This window comes from Branchiostoma lanceolatum, chromosome 19 (assembly GCF_035083965.1).
Source record: "Branchiostoma lanceolatum isolate klBraLanc5 chromosome 19, klBraLanc5.hap2, whole genome shotgun sequence".
Classification (NCBI taxonomy): Eukaryota; Metazoa; Chordata; class Leptocardii; order Amphioxiformes; family Branchiostomatidae; genus Branchiostoma; species Branchiostoma lanceolatum.
In genome coordinates this window covers 4,398,603-4,416,215 of record NC_089740.1, presented here as the reverse complement: position 1 = coordinate 4,416,215, position 17,613 = coordinate 4,398,603, and the positions used below count along the sequence as shown (strand labels likewise).

General features: G+C 42.4%; 1 protein-coding gene and 1 long non-coding RNA gene across 2 annotated transcripts; one reads left to right on the top strand and one right to left on the bottom strand.

Annotated features, from left to right (window-relative positions):
• The first annotated feature begins 1,850 nt into the window (after positions 1–1,850).
• Positions 1,851–6,513, top strand: LOC136425699 (uncharacterized). Its single transcript, XR_010754108.1, has 3 exons — positions 1,851–2,252; positions 2,965–3,021; positions 5,952–6,513. It is a non-coding gene; the product is annotated as an uncharacterized lncRNA (long non-coding RNA).
• Positions 6,514–7,738: 1,225 nt separating this feature from the next.
• Positions 7,739–17,613, bottom strand: LOC136425698 (uncharacterized). The gene is made up of 11 exons (XM_066414637.1): positions 17,479–17,613; positions 16,627–16,788; positions 15,423–15,544; positions 14,302–14,419; positions 13,427–13,600; positions 12,656–12,763; positions 11,728–11,838; positions 10,679–10,831; positions 9,858–9,940; positions 8,921–9,086; positions 7,739–8,007 (listed from the first exon to the last, which is right to left on the bottom strand). Exons 1-11 carry the CDS (start codon positions 17,494–17,496, stop codon positions 7,891–7,893), a joined length of 1,332 nt encoding a protein of 443 aa, XP_066270734.1. The 5' UTR covers positions 17,497–17,613; the 3' UTR covers positions 7,739–7,890.

Below are 17,613 nucleotides of genomic sequence, written 5' to 3'. Positions count from 1 at the left end.
TATGGCTACATCAATGTTTTGTTTTGTAGTCGTTTGAAGTACGGTATTTGAAAGAATTCATCAATATTACTAGTCAACAAAGCCCAAAACAACATAATGCCTGCGGCAGATATTTGTATACTGCTGAGACCAAAGCACAACAACGACCACACAAACCGTCTGTTTCAAAACCTCAAAAAAAGAGACCTTTAGAAGATCCGTAGAATACCGTGTACTAAATGTTTGGAACAGTCTACCACCAAACAAACGTATGGCTCCAACACTGTCATATCTTTAGATGAGACTTTTGCAATTACTAAAAGTACCAGAATGAATAGAAACGGACCATAAGTTCATTTTGTTATGATATGTTTTTGTAATACCATGTGCAAGGATCTATGTTTATGAATATATTAGGCTCAGGAAAAAAAGTTGTGTTTTTAGTTGCAGTCCTGAAAAAAAAATCGGTAGGTAGGGATTCTCTTTTCTTTTCTTTTTAGATTTTTGCCGAAGAGATCCGACTAATACATTTTAGCATAGTAGAACTATAATGCATCAGACATAGTCTGGTATTATTGTCAAATTGTAATTTTTACAGATATATATTGAACAAGCACAAGTATATTGATAAACTAAACAAAGAAGTACAGTCTTTACTATACATTCTTACATCAACTATTCAAAGCCCTCGTCTGTTAATAGTGTGAGAAATACAAGAAGTTTGTTTTTGATTTCAGATAGAAAATTCTATATTCTTGCCAGCCGGAAACACAATTTTTAGCGAAGCTTTAGGAGCGAGCTTAATAGTATATTTTAGGCCCGTTTCACAAGAATTCCCAGAATTTTACAGGAATCCATCCGTGGACGCCGCCTGTCGCTCTATACCTTGTTAGTGAGGTCTGGCATTCCGGCAAGAATTCCCAGAATTTTGCAGGAATCTGTATGTGGACCCGCCTGTCACTTTATACCTTGTTAGTAAGGTCAGGCATTCCAGCACGCAGGTCGATGACAGATGACCTACTTATGTGGTGACCGATTTCGTAATATTGGGAGCGTGTCAGTGAGTTACACGGAATCTAGCGTTCATGGTTCGAAAAGGTTTTTCAACCCACCCCAGTTGATCTATCATCACAAGAACTTGTTGAACACCTCAAAAAAACCTTTGTCGACACCAAATCTTCAGACTGGCTTGGCAGACGCCTTACTGACTTAGTGCTTTGTTAACAAATATTATCATGGCAGAACTACGTTGAGTGCTACGTTGGCACTTTCTTTACAGTGAAGTAAGATCGACCCAGACACCTTCGCTATGGCAATACTTTTTTTATTGCCACACTTATTTTTCTTAGGCCTTGGGACTTCACTTATGTAACCTGCATATTTGTTACATTATTGTCTGGCCCTTACCTGTTCTCTCATGACATAATGAAGACCGGCCAACAAATGAAAAACAAAATATCATAATTGTATTCCTTTTGTAGGTTGAATATTGAAGGACACGTTAGATATGAAAATGTGACGACAGCCAAACAAAATGAGTCTGTGCGTCGATGTTACGAGCCACACGTATCGTGTAATACAATACGTCAAATTTAGAGCATTCTGATGCCGTTTTTACTATATACCGAACTTTGCCATTAAAAATGAAAATGTTAGAATGTGTAGTAAAAATTGTGCCTCTTTTTTTTAGATTATTACCAATATACATGTACTTGTTATTGTACTATGCATATCTGTGTTATTACAATATGATATTGAAAATAATACCTGATGAATTTCAGTTTTACTTAGCAAAAATGTATGGTGGCCAACTTCAGCCGACAAATCTAAGAAAAAGAAAGAAAACAAAAATGCCTACCTACCAAACAAGTCAAATTTGAAAATGTGTCGACAGAAAAAAAAGTCAGTGCGTTTCCAGCCAAACGTATTGCATGTTTTTATTTAGATAATCAAGGGCGTCGCATATCCGACGTCATCTAACTGTCTGCGTCGCTGTCTCTATTTGTACGTGACGCCATATCATTATCTCTGCGCAAGACAGCAGTCACACGTACTAGACAGTGGCGTCAAGCGTAGAAGCCATTTTGCGATGTCTCCGTTTCTCCTACCGCGATTTTCACTACTGTTTGTATTTCTGGTTGTTTCTCGCGGTCTTGATATAAACAACACATGCCACAGTACTGTAACGTACATGTTTGATGGTCTATGTAACATTGATGTGGGTATTTCCCCGACTTCTGAGGACAACCCACGCCAAACGTCTGCTCAAAATGGTGAGTTGTCGTACCAAAAGTCGCATGACACATACAAGTATGTCCAATCTGATCTAATGCAGTTACGCCAAGCTCTGGACAACGCCACGAACATGCTGAATACTATATACAGTAAGCTATCGTTAACTTAAACTTAGTGTATCGTCTTTATATTTTACAACTTGGGGCGTGGGGAGGGTGATGTTATAGGCGCATACTAGTGCTATTTATACTCAAGACGTTATGTAAGTGTCTGTCTTTTACAGACTGTATGTAGTATGTTTATCAATAAATGCCTATTGTGTTGTGGCCTTGCGAAAGGCACTTTACACCTATCCCCTCACCCGACTCAGGTGAAAATGAGTACCTAGCTTCAGTAAGGGACGTTTCTTGGATGAAACGTAAATCTGGAGGTCCCGTGTTTGAGGAGAGCCACACCTCGAGCACGTAACACGCTCGATCGAAAAGAGTAGGGGGTCCTTCCCGGTGTGAGTGGTTCAAAACCTACAGTCATATGGCCGTACCATGAGCAATAATTGTTGTATTGATGTCACCTAAATTAACTCGAATGGCAGTCGCTCCAGACCCTTGCGATCTAGCCCCGCCAATTGTAGACTCGTTGCAATTAATTCAGCCCCTTAGAAGAGAGAGAGAGAGCGGTCGGCCACCTAACAACAACAACAACAACACCAACGATGACAACAATAACAATAACATTTCTATCCTTTTTCAGACATTTGGGAAAGAGATGCCATTATGGAGTATAAACCACAAGTCCTGCCCAAGCTAAGTAAGTGAATGATTCCTTTTTTATTCATTTTTATTAAATCAACAATAAAGTTGAACCATCCATTGGAAAATATCAACATAAAAAAATAAAAATTCAGAGCTAAATCTAACAAAATGCAAATTAAAGCTTCCTTTTCCCTTCGGACGGTGTGTGGATGGTAGGTATTTTTTTGTTACGGAATGACACTTTTATGAACGGACAGTGTTTCGCTTGATTTTGTATGCATAATGAAAAAAAAAACACAAAACAGATAGATTTGTAAGGTCGCCAACGGGTGTTGCTTTGAACTTATTTAACCAATTTGTTGTAATACATAATTTCTTTTTTACCATATCTCGACACCATTTTGTATTTGTTTAAACTTATTTTGTGATTACTTATGCTTTTGTATATATGTTCAGCGGTGATGCTAATTTTTGAACTTATAAAACCAATTTATTATAATACATAATGTCTTTTTTTACCATATCTCGACACTTTTTTTTGTATTTGTTTAAACTTATTTTGTTATTACTTAAAGGAAATCGAAGCGTTATTAGGGCCCGAAAATAGGATTTTGAAAGTCAATTTATGTAGTGATTTCTATACATGATTAGTCCAAACAACACTATCACAATGTAAAGCGACGTCCATGATGCAAAAGATATGACGTCGTTGTGATGTGAGAACTCACTGAAAATCTTCGTGGGATTTTTCTGTAGGCTCTCGAAACTAAGGGGATCATCGTTTTTGCGCGGTTTTAAATGCTCAAAGTGTTAAGTTTTTACGCAAATGTGCTTAACAGTGTTAGTGAATTTGAAATAATAATAATGATATTTTTTTATTCTATTTTTTAAATTAATTTTATAATTTTAATAATACTGCTTTGGTTGCTTTTAAAACCTAGTGAACCAGAAATCTCATCCAGTCACTTTAGGAAATAAGTAGTAAAAGAAAGTTAAAGTAGTGAATGCTACCTGAGACGTCTGACCGTTTCCTAAAATTATTCAGTTACTTGAGTAACTGTTAGCTTGAGTGTCTCTACATTTCAACAAAAGATATTTGAGTAATGATACATGTACTAACGTCACGAGATGCGGGCATTGCGTTTCACTACCTTCTGCATATACGTTAGATGCGCGAGCGTAATGGCCAGCTTTTTAAAATTTCAATAAATTGCAACAGGCCATACTAGACATCCCAGGCAGCAATAGCTGATTTCGGGCGTGTAACACATAACTTGCCGGAGACGTAGGGGTGAGTGCCGAAGATCTAGAGCACTTAATGGTGGACCGTAGCGACTGGAGGAAGAGGGTTGACTTAGTCCGGGCAACCCGCCCGACATGATGATGATGAACACATAGCAAGTACAAATGGCCAACTGTGCTTCCTTTCTTGAATATTGGAGCCGTTAGATCTCCCCCCCCTACAAATAATTAGAGCAAAGTGGGATGGTAGTTTACGAGATTGTGAAAATTGTCCGAAAACAAGCAACATTTTGCTGAATCTTAACAAAAACACCCAAATTAAAACAAATTGGCGGTGCTGAGATCATAACAAGATGGTGAAGCACCATTTTCCTATTACTTAAAGAGAGCTCGGATGTACATGACGTGACATTTTACGGACCAACACACAGGTAATCACGCCTTGGTGCTGAACGCTATCCACTCACTAACACACATATCCCTGGTGCTGAACACCATCCACACACGGATAAACACACCTGTCCTTGGTGCTGATCCACACACAAACACGCATGAATCTGGTACTGAACACCAGCCACACACCAACACATCTGTCCTTGGTGCTGAACACCATCCACACAGAAACACACCTTACTCTGGTACTGAACACCATCCACACACCAACACACCTACCCTTGGTGCTGAACACCATCCACACAGAAACACACATATCCCCGGTGCTGAACGCCTTCCACACACAAAAATATCTGTAATAGGTGCTGAACACCAAAACACACACACACACACACACACACACACACACACACACACACACACACACACACACACACACACACACACACACACAGGTAACCACGCCTATCCTTGGTGCTGAACACCATCCACATACAGGTAAACAAACCTGTCTCTGGTGCTGAACACCATCCATACACCAACGCACCCGTCCCTGGTAATGAACACCACTCACACACCAACACAACTGTCCTTGTTGCTGAACACCATCCACACAGAATACACCTGTCCTTAGTGCTGAACACCATTCACACACAAGCATACTTGTCCTTGGTGCTGAACACAATCCACACACAAACACACCTGTCCTTGGTGCTGAACACCATCCACACACCAACACACCTGCCCTTGGTGCTTAACACCATTCACACACAAACATACGTGTCCCTGTTGCTGAACATCATCCACACACAAACACACTTGTCCCTGGTGCTGAACACCATTCACACACAAACACACCTGTCCTTGGTGTTAAATACTATCCAAACACAGGTCAACACACATGCCCCTAGTGCTGAACACCACCCACCCACAGACACACCTGTCCTTGGTGCTGAACGCCTTTCACACACAGGTAAAACGCTTGTCCGTGGTGCCGAATACCATATACACACCGACGCACCTGTCCTTGGTGCTGAACACCATCTACACACCGACACATCTGTCCTTGGTTCTGAACACCATCCCCACACCAACACAACTGTCCTTGGTGTTCATTATCAACTTCACACACCTACCTGTCCCTGGTGCTGAATACATCCAGTTCTCTTGCAATTTATTTCCTTGTAAGAGAAAGTTAATGCATAATAAAATAACCACTTTGGGTACCCTTTCTCATTCTGATGGCCTACACCAATGTTTTTATGTATTTTCTGTTCGGATGAAGATTGTATCTATTTTGATGGTGGATATTCCACCAACCAAAGAAGTCCTCCCTTGTTGTGTCCCTAGCTTGCCGCGCTGGATACAGTCTTCATAAAGACATGTGCTACAAGGCGTTTACTACATCGCTGTATTGGGAGGGAGCTTACATCAGGTGTTTGAGTGATGAATGTGGCCAGCTCGCCGAGCCTCGAACAAAGGACATCGACGAATTCCTCATCTCGCTGAAAAACGCTGCCGACCCCAAAGACAACTTCTGGTTCGGCCTGAGACGCAATCGCGATGTATCTTTGAGGGAGCAGTTCCATTGGGCAACTAATCCGAAGGACATCGTGCACGTGAACGCCAGCTATACCAACTGGGCACCCGGTCGCCCCGACGATGAACTCGGCTACGAGGATTGCGTGTTTTACGTCGCCAAGGACTTGAGTTATTCCAATACTTGGAACAATGCTCCCTGTTTTACCAGTCTACCATACCTGTGCTCAACGAAGCCTTTGGAAATACAGTAAACAGGCTGTGTAATGCAAGGGTTACATTTCCAAATGAGACCGGACTGTTTGTTAAAACAAAAAATGAAAGTGTATGTAAAAAAAATATACACATATCATACTCACGACTAGGCCAGGCCTTTTTACGTTTTTTGTGAGTTTTGCCGTCTTTCATATCGCACTTTTCGTTCCCGCAAAGTTCAGTTTGGAAATGCGACCCTAGCATAAAAAGGATGGTTTTGCAAATTGTACATTTTTGTCGTTCATTGTTTTTCCAGGAATTGGTATTGTTATTTCCATTAGTCACATCAGAATTTTTACTTCATTATGATTTGTGGTACAATATTTCTACCAAGAAATCCATGATTCTGTTAGAAAGCAACAATTATCTATCTCTGTTTGCTTTGTTTGCAATGGCGAGGTACGTTTCGTAATTGAATTACTACTTATTACAAAATGGCATTTACGTTTGGAAATCACCCACGGAAAGTTTGCCACTATATGTGTATAGCATATATTGTATATAAACGCAAGGCAATAGTTACTCAAGCAAACGGATAGTTTCTTGAGTAACTTTTACTTTGCGTATCTTATTACCTGGATGTCTAACCTTCATCAACACATTATAATAGTATATGTAGTTGCGTGTAGTTCCTGTATCAAAAGTAGTATCCATTTAAAAGTCACCGCTGGTGTTATTGTTCTGAATCTATTTACATTTAAGTCTGGAGTCTGGACGCATATGCATAATTTCTATGTTTGCAAAATTACCAATTGAATGGTAATGTGAACTGACATTTTCAGTTTAATCGGTAACGCAGCTTAGTAAGGAGTCCTAGAACAATGGGCTGCTCATAATCTTGTCGTTTGGTATGTTTAATGTACATGAGTATGATACTCAGTGTTCTATATCTGATAAGAATGTCATGCAGACTATATTTCATCATATTTGTTGTCCCCAAATGACCCCGCGAGGGGCAAAGTAGGGAGGGGGGGCTAGGGCGGGCAGGCCTCCAGCCTGGCACGGTAAGACTGAACGATGGGAGACGTCACTGCGTGCCAGGCAGGGTATTCCACTGGAGAATGGTACGAGGGAAATATGAATATTTGTATGTATCTGTTCTGGCGTTGATTGTTTGATATTTGAGATGGTGACTCCCCCGGGTGCGGCCCTGAGCTGGCTTCAGTAGACTGTCAGTGTTTATATTGATGTGATTATCAACTAGTTTGTAGAAAAAGGTGAGGCAGGCGTTCCTCCTCCTTTCAGAGAGAATATGCCCTGTTATTTCCTAGGAGCATTTGAATATTCAAGGGTAAAGATGTACATGTCATGTTTTTCTATAGGGCTATAGCATGGGAATAGAATGGTTATTTGGTCTTTTTATTGTGTTACCACGCAATAAACACTTTCTCAAAGAGTGAAACACTATTTTGTCGTTTCTTGATGTCCACAGTACTTTAATTGTTTCTTTTTCGTGGCCCTTTTTACTACCTGGTCCAAACCCTCGTTTCTGTCTTCAGTTTGCTATTGCGCATGACCTTCGGCGGGCGCTGAGCCGGATATTACGTAACATCCGGTCCTGCTCGCTCTCCTCCTCACTGTACGGACTCCGCTCTGGCTCACGGTACGCCACCTAGCGGGTCAAATCATCACAACATTCCAACATTAGGCACATATCTAAATGCATGGAACTTCTGTTGCAGCAGACAAGAGGTAGAACTAAGATGAATATACCTGTCTAAGATATCTTTAAGATTCAGGAACATACATAGTGTTAAGATGTATTCAAGCCACAGCAAGTAAATTTGACGGCTCATTAATTTCCGCCTGATTTCGAAGAAATTTTTGCTCCCTCCAGAGATTTTACAACATGACAATTAAGTACTAAAAATCAGAAATTATGTTGTGTCGTAGCCTTGATTGCACCTGCAGAAGTGACACTAGTGAGGTAGCCATGAGTGTAGTTTTAGAAGTCAGACTAGTTCGGTAGTTAAAGAAGTGACACTTGTGTGGTAGCCTTGAGTGTAGTTGACAACTTTGTAAAAGATACCAGTCTACTATACTATTGTCACTTTGTGCACTTCTTGAATGCGAGAATAAAAGCCTTGGTTAGTAGCGATACCATGTTTTGTTTCTTGTTACAATGCTAATAGTAACTACTACGCGTATTTGTATTTTTTGCCCACCATTTTTTTCGCCCTATCGCATTAAGTTTAAAGTTTTCGAAGGATATCATCCATAAAATGTTCTTGCTGTGGCCTTATATCTTAACATTACAACTCTGATGATTTGACAATCGCTCCTGTGTTTATAATAGCTTAATTCTTTCTCAACGTGCATTTCTCTTCTGGGTAAAAAGAAAAAAAGAAGACAAAGAAAAAAGGAAATAACATTCCAACTTTGTTATGGACTAAAAGCAGCTGCATGACCCCCTTAGAAACAAATTCCTGTGGACAAATTCCTGTACAATTCCTTGAATTTTTGCAGACTGTACACAATACTATGAGGCTCGCCCCTAAGGCGTCGCCAATAAACCTAAGGCATACCTTTCTTCCGTGGAACTTCTTGATGAGCATTTCCTCCTGTACTTGTCCCACCAGCTCCCGGAGCATGATCCTTCCGGGGTCGGGGCGCTTGGCCATTTCTGCCGCCTCACGGATCCGACGGGCCCGCTCCTGCGCCATCGCGCGGTGAACCTGCTGCTTCAGGCTCCTGGGGGGTAAATACATGTCACGTCGTATTGTTCCTTTTTTTTATATGGAGACTTACTGTAAATGCAGAAATGTTCGCGGTGGTTTTCGCGATAAGCTCTTCGCCGCGAACTTAAAACCAGCGCGAATTTTTTTTACGCTCCTACCCATTGCCTACCATTGTCTAAAACGCGAAATTAAAACCACCGCGAACACTCCATTTTCTCCATACCGCGACATTAAAAACACGCGAACTTCAATGCATTTACAATATCTATTCGTTCGTTCCTGGTAGTGCCTAGTGGCACACTGGGCAGCAAGTTTCCTTGCTGTTTCAGTAGCAGGGTGTATTTCTACAGGGAGGGGTTGCTAGCCCTTCCCCTATACAATTAATGTGCTCGAGGGACCTCCTAGAACACGGAACCCCATTTTACGTCCTGTCCGAAAAACGGTGCAGCTTCAACCAATATTTTCTAACCCCGGAAGTCTCCAAGTTACCAACTACTGTAAATATATTTAAGTTCGCGGCCATTCGGTTTGTAGGGGTCACGTATTTTTCCGTGTGGAACACCCTACGGCTACCGGGCTATATATATTTTGGGGAACAGCCGGACCCCGGGATGTTTTTAACTCGGAGTTAAAATCAACCCGGGACCTGGTAACAAATAGACGCCGTAAGCTAATCGTGAGAACACCAAGGGGTACAAATTAATGACTTCGGGGCCCGGCCGGGGCTGCACTCCCTACGGGCACAGTTGCAAATGTGACCGAAGCATGAGTTGACTTCTCTGACCTTTTGGAGAGTTCCTGCATGGTGGTTGAGTGAGAAGTTTTCCTCTTGAACTCTGCCTTCTCCTGCTTCTGACCCAGGTTCATCTATAGAGTCGGGAGGGGGGGAGGTGTTATCAAACAACAAAACATTTTATCTATTTATTTATTTATTTATTGGTTCCACATGTAGTTAAAGAAGCAGAACATTTATCATGACTTCGATTATGTTTTTCCGCTTCCCAAAACAAACTGGTATAGAAATAGCCCAATTCACTATTTAACGCACCTGCTGAACAAATACGGACACTTAGGCCCGATTAAAAAAAAATATTCTAAACGTTACAAAGCCAAGGAACCATCCATTTCAACAGAAAAGAAAACCATAATGCAAATTATACCATAATATACACCATAATCAATAATCAATAGAAATAACATATCAATGTGTGAAAATTATACATAACCATAATAAATATCAACCTCAAATAATAATCAATAGAAATAACATATCAAAGTGTGAAAATTATACATAACCATAATAAATATCAGCCATAAATGATAATCAATAGAAATAACATAAATGTGTGCAAATTCTACATAGCCATTATCAATATCAGCCATAAATCATAATCATTAGTAGAAATAACATATCAATGTGTGCATAATGTGCCCCATAAGGTGCACCCTACGTCGCTCAAGTAGCGTTTTCTTGTAGAAAAACTCAACTTGAGCAGTCCAAAGCTCCTCACGCACAACTCCGAGTCCATCAATCCCCCTCCATCAATCATTCAGTCAAGCAATCAACTAATCAACCAATCAAACATGTATATATGAATAAACAACCTGGACCCCTGCGTAGAGGCGCGCCATCTCCTCCGTGACCCCCTCCATGGTGTCGAACACCTTACCACGTGACTCCATCACCGCGGACTCCACGGACTCCTTGTTGTACAGGTTGTGCGACTCAAACAGAATGTCCTTGCGCTCACTCTCCGTCTAGATCCGGACAACAAACAAACAAACAAACAAACAAACAAACAAACAAACAAACAAGCACACAGAATCAGATTTCTGCACTAGTTAAGTAATCGGACATTTTGTGTTGGGTTAGATCGTGGATTACCTGTATTAACGAAATTAATGTATTTTAACCTTTAGCACTCTGAAGTAGCCATTTGGCACCCAATTCTAATGGTTACAGATTTAGGCAGCAGGGAGAAGGTTAAGTCATACTTGGGCCGGAATAACGTTCGATACGGGTGTGGGCTCTGACTAGCTGTCATCCTATCAAAAAATCGCCTAAACGTTTTCTTTAGGAAAAGCCAATTATCTGATTGGTTGAAAGCTGGTTAGCGGCCACGCCCACAAAAGTGGAAACCTCAGCCCGGTTAAGTAGAACCTCCCCAAGGCACCATCCTATAGCAGCGCTGAGTCCCGCTCGGCAAATGCTTGGCAAACCCTCCCGGACTCAACCCTGCTATTATCCCCTCTCATTTGGGGTATTGGGGGCGTCACTGACAGTTGCTCATGAATAATTACCGACCCTTATTTGGCACAAACAGCCGTTATTTTGTTCTGAACCCAAAGTAGCGATGTAAGACGTTAACTGATTGGCTGATAGCTTCCCAGCGACCTTTGTCGTTTTTGCACAAGATGAGTTTGTGCCATTCCTCTGATTGGCTGAAAGCTGTTTGGTCGTGACGCCCCCGTTACCACAAATGAGAGGGGATAAGAGCAGGGCTGAGTCGAGCATTTACCGAGCGGATCTCAGCGCTGCTAGAGGAGGGTGCCCCAAGATGTTTTGTATATAGGCCGCAGGCGAGGCTCTGCGTGGGAGAATGGAGAGGACGGAACGACAAAAAATGAGAAATTGACCAGATTTGTCATCTTACATGGACTTGAGAGCGGATACCCCCGGAGGCATGTAGGATCTCAGACACCATGTCGCCCCTCATTCCTTTGTAAAGGTCTTGTAATTCTTCTTGTTCTTGTTCGTCGTCATCCTGAGGAAATGAAGTGTTTGGCGTGGTGTTTTAGACCCCATTTATACTAGGCTTCGCGTATCCGGATATATCCAGATTCGGTGTAGATCCGGATTCGCAAACCCTGGTATGGGCGGTCCGAATCTGGATATATCCAGATCTACCCCGAATCCGAACGTATCCAGATACGCGAAGCCTTGTGCAGACCAGTGAAGACTGCAGACTGGCTGATGGCCGCCAGAGGTCGTGAACTTCATAGACAGACTGCCCCTACGGGTATTGGCTATGGGAGTGTTCAAGAGTGAGTGATTGAGTGATTGAGTGATTGATTGAGTGAGTGAGTGAGTGATCATGAGTGAGTGAGTGATCATGAGTGAGTGAGTGAGTGAGTGAGTGAGACAGACTTGTGCTTGAAAATTGCAACGCCTTCCGAGTGTGACGCACTTCTCTCCTCTCCGGTATACTGGAAACCCCCAAGCAGTGCGAGAGCAATTATCTGGCAGGTGGCATTTATGTGGTGTGACACCGGATACGTTACACTTCTAATGCTAAGGTCCCAACTGCGCCGGTGCCCGTCGTGGGTGTAGTCCCGGCCGGGCCCCGAAGCTACAAATTTCTCCCGATGTTCGTACGATTAGCTAACGGCGTCTATTTCTTACAGGGTCCCGTGTTGATTTTAAGTCCGAGTAACAATGGTTCAGGATCCCGGCCGGGCCTAAAAATAGCCCGGCAGCCGCAGGCCACATGAGGGTCACGCCCGAAAGTTAAAAAAAAAGCCCGTAAACTACCCGGCTTGGCCCCTTTTCCAACTGGAACCTAATTAGCATAAGCCACTAACCTCCATGCGGAAGAAAGCCGACATGAACTGGTCCTGTACGTCCCCCATCTTGTCGTCTGTCTCGGACAGTGACTTCAGCAGGTCAGTAAAACTGTCCGTACGCACCATCTGTCAACAAGGAAGAAGACACAGCTTAATCATAAATTATGCTTATGAGGTGTCATGTAAAACTGTCCGTACGCACCATCTGTTGTTACAAGGAAGACGTCACAGCTTAATCATAAATTATGCCAATGAGGTATCATGTAAAACTGTCCATACGCACCATCTGTTGTAACAAGGAAGATGACACAGCTTAATCATAAATTATGCTAATGAGGTGTTATGTTGCGCCACCTGAACGAAAAATTTCGTCCACCTTCTTCTATTATATATTACTAAGGTTGTAAACATACGTTCAGTTCTTCTCGGAGTATTGTGGACTACGCACCATCTGTTACAAGGAGGAAGACAATGATTGGGTGTGGGGAGGTTACGGTAATCATAAATTATGCTAATGAGGTGTCATGTTGCTCCACCTGATGTAACATTTCCAGTTACTGACATGAAACATTTTGATTCGTGAAACTTTCAACAAAATTAAGAGGAATACTGTTTACCTTTTACCAACAAATGTCACTATCAGCTAACGCTACTTCACCTAAATCCGCAGGGTAACATATATCTGGGATTTAAACAAAAGGGGGATTTAGGGACTTATGCTAAATGCAAAGTCGATAGAACACTGTATGAAAAGCTTCGATAACCCTGCATTTGAAGACGACGTCCCACCTTCTCTTTCTTCCCCATCAGTGCGTCCATGATGTTTTCCCGCCTATTTCTCTCTTCCTGACACTCGTCCTCCACTTCCTGCCCCCTGATCTTGTGCACCAACTGCGCCTGCGCGTCGGACAGAATCTGACAGGCCTGTTGCTTCTGCTCTTCCTGCTCCTTCTCCATCTCTGCCTACAATCAAGAACGCCATCTAGTAAAACATCGGTGAACTGCATGCAAGGCAAGTTGAATCTAGCATTCACAGGCATAAGGTATGTTTGCAACACCTTAGTTTGAAAGGATCTGACAGGCGTGCTGCTTCTGCTCCTCCTGTTCCTTCTCCATCTTTGCCTACAATCAAGAACGCCATCTAGTAAAACATCGGTGAACTGCAAGGCAAGTTGAATCTAGCAGTCACAGGCAAAAAGTATGTTTGCAACACTTTAGTTTGAAAGGATCCATCTCTGCCTAGTCTACAATCAATAAATACACACCGTGTGATTCATCACCACACGCGATGGCCATTTCTCTTGGCCATCCGGACTTAGCACGTGCATAAGTCGGCGACCATCTCTTTTCATTAGCTCTTGGGCCACACAGCTGTTCAACACATATAGTAGGGTTGTTCACGATTTCCAATACGCCTGCGCAGCTACATGTATTGTGGGTAATATGTCAAAGGTGACTGCCCGATAGACGTGGACAAAATACGCATGGACATCGTTATGCAAATCGACCTAATGGTCGAAACTTATCTGTTTACAAGTCAGGTGACCTTTGACCTTGCGCATGCGTACTCGGAATCGTGAACCACCTTATACTGCAACGCGGGACTAGCCCACTGGTAATATAGGGATAAAAGGAAGCGGAAAAGTTCGTGTTTTTTCTCTGACCTGACTTTCTGTCAGCACATTCATGATCTCCTTGCGGAGCGGTGTCAAGACGTAGTCGGCGAGAAGGCGCACTGCTGCTTCCTCCTTCGTTCGTCTCTCTTTCTCTCTGTCCATCTGCCTAAAGGTAAAGACGCCCACATTTTTTACACCAAGTCCTTAGGAAAAAATTACATAGATTTTGTTTCCACAAAGAGCTGATCCATCGTCCGAGGGGTGATCAATAATCATTAACTCATCTATATATAGTTACAAGAATATTCCTCAATCAGTGACTAAGAAAAGGTAACGAGATACGCACCTCCAAATTTTCGATGTCAACTGTACATCTTGATCACGGAGTGACCTAGTCTCGCGAGAACACGAGACTAGGACGAGACTTGTAAAGATCGTCCTGACTCCCCCGCCTCCTTTCGGAGTAGGGGTAAGTAGGATTAGGGCAGCTCCCAACCTCCGGTACGGTTCATCCCAGCATGTTTCAACTGAGGCGGGGGAGGCCAGACGATCTTCACAAGTCTCGTCCTAGTCTCGTGTTCTCGCGAGACTAGGTCACTCCGTGATCAAGATGTACAGTAGACATCGAAAATTTGGAGGTGCGTATCTCGTTACCTTTTCTTAGTCACTGATTGAGGAATATTCTTGTAACTGTGTCTGATGAATCTCTTCAACGATATCCATCTATATACGTCTCAAATTTCGGGGCATGTTTATAAAGTATAAAGCATTTTATGAATGTCAACCAAATTTGAATATTCAAATCACTACGACCGTTTGCAGGCAACACCCAATGACGTTAGGTGAGAGAGAATTAAAATCATGCTACCTGAGGTGTGTAGGTTAACCTGCTTTGTTGAAAGTCAGATACCAACTTCTTTCCATTTGAAATACGAAGGGAATCCTCTTCAACCATTTTGACAATGTCATTTGACTGTTTGTGAATAGACGTTATAGTTGATATGGGCAATAGGGGTTTACTGCCAAATGCTTGTTAAACGACAGTTTTTATGTTTTGATTTTGTGGTACCACATGTGCTTTGTTGTAAACTGCCATGCTTTTCTCTGTTTCCGTTTATCAAAAAAAAAAAAACTGAATAAAGAAAAATTACAACAAAAAAGTAACATACTTATCCACAGCCACGCCCGACTGTTTGCGGGTCAAGCCTTCTGTGTTCTCCACGTCAACGTCCCAGTGGGTGCCGCTGTAGTACTTCTGACTACCGCTAGATGAGTAGCGGCACGCCCCCATCTGAAAAATCAGCCAACAGAATAAAGGGCATTTTGAAATATTCGCGGTGCTTTTGATTTAAGTTTGATCCAACATTTGTCTTGATTTCCGGCAATTGCTTCAAACGACAAACTTACACTATGCTGTACGTTTATTTGTGGAAATTCTTGATTCTGTTTTAGTTTTCCTTTATACTCGATCTTTTCGTGTTGATTTGATGGTATGTATTGGTATGACCAAGGAGGTTCCGCTCTCCTTCTATATAAAACCTCCTTGGTATGACATCCTCTGGGAACTACAAAACTGGTGCGAGTGTGTGAAAAAAAATGTCGGCAAAAAAGTTGCCTTCATTATGAAATCTAAGCGGACAGAAGGTTGAACAAATGACTAAACATACAGAGTGTGGTATAGCAAACAGAAGATTTTGACTTTGGAGTTGACTTTGGCATTCTACGACATTGGTATCCGTTTTCAGATTTTCGTTGTTGTGGCAATTGACGGTATACGCTTACTCATTTTGCCGCTGCTTTGTACGATTTACAGTAAAGTCGAAAACTTTTTTTTGGAAACGGACGAAAATTGATGTGCGCACGGATGCCATCCATATTATCCAACCAAGATGGCCTTCTGCAGAACATGAAAACAAACCATGATATACCTTCCAGCTGCAGAATCTCATTTTACGTTTAATTCATCATAACAGCGCTGATTTCCAGAAAGGGTCCGCCTCTGTGGCTTCGCCAAAAACAAGCGAAGTATAACCATAATTTACCTCTCAGGACGCCGTCCTCTGTTTGATTCATCACAACAGCGTTGATTTCCAGAAAGGGTCCGCCTCTGTGGCTTCGCCAAAAACAAGTGAAATGTACCCATGATTTACCTTCCAGAACGCCATCCTCCGTTTGACTCATCATAACAGCGTTGATTTCCAGAAAGGGTCCGCCTCTGTGGCTTCGCCAAAAACAAGCCAAATGTACCCGTGATTTACCTTCGAGAACCCCATCCTCCGTTTGATTAATCCAGAAACGTTTCCAGAAATGTTTCCAGAAAGGGCCCGCCTCTGTGGCTTTGCCAAAAACAAGCCAAAAGTAACCACGATTTACCTTCCAGAACCCCATCCTCCGTTTGAGCCCGGCGTGCGCGGCACGGTGATGTCGTCGCACGTTCAGATTGTCCTTCAGTTTCCCCAACAGGAAACGCTGCGTGGGGTCTTCCTCCTCAGAGTCGGAACCGTCCACCGCATGGGCGTTGGCATTCTGGGACATCTTCACGCGGACCAAAGCAATATTGAATGAAGACCTTTATTGTACATTCGTGCCCCGAGGGGCTAGATACAGGTCCTCTAACATAAACCTAACTAGTAACATGTAAGTGACATATACAGTGAAACAGTGCTATACAGATACAGATGACTAATAAACTGGTGGATGTACCGAGTGATAATTATCTAATACCAGCCAAGAAAAGGACAAGAAATAGTCTTGCTTTTAAGTACCAGACTTATCAACCAAGGATTGATGTGTTCAAAAATTCGTATTTCCCGAGAACCATAGTAGAATGGAACTCGTTGTCATCAGATGCTATAGGAACACCTTCACTAAATAGCTTCAAAGAACGATTGCAGTCAGATGTGCAAAAGTTAGGTGTAACAGTCCGTTCGGTGTAATATAACCAGCTGCTGCCGCGCCGCGTGCCTGCGAAGCTGGTGTGTTACGCCTAATGGCGGTTGTACCGGCTATATAGATACAGATACATTGCGTGTTGTCATTTCTCTTGTTTGTTGAAAAACCGTTGCTAGGGTGACATCTTTGTCAGTTTTACGCTCGCTCCTTTTGTTAATGGGGGCCTTCGACTACGAGGGGAGGGTGACACTTAGATGGAACGCCAGCACAATAAACTATGAAGACAAACAACGGTTATCAAGAAAAATTGAGTGAAAAGTAAGAAAAACGTACCCGTCTGACTGTAGCCATGTTGGCGGTTGTACTTCGAACTCTTGAACTCTTGTAGAATCTGCCGGTGTTCTAAACGCGTGTTCTATGACGTCACAGCGCCTATTTTATGACGTCACAGGTGGCGTTTTCGCTTGA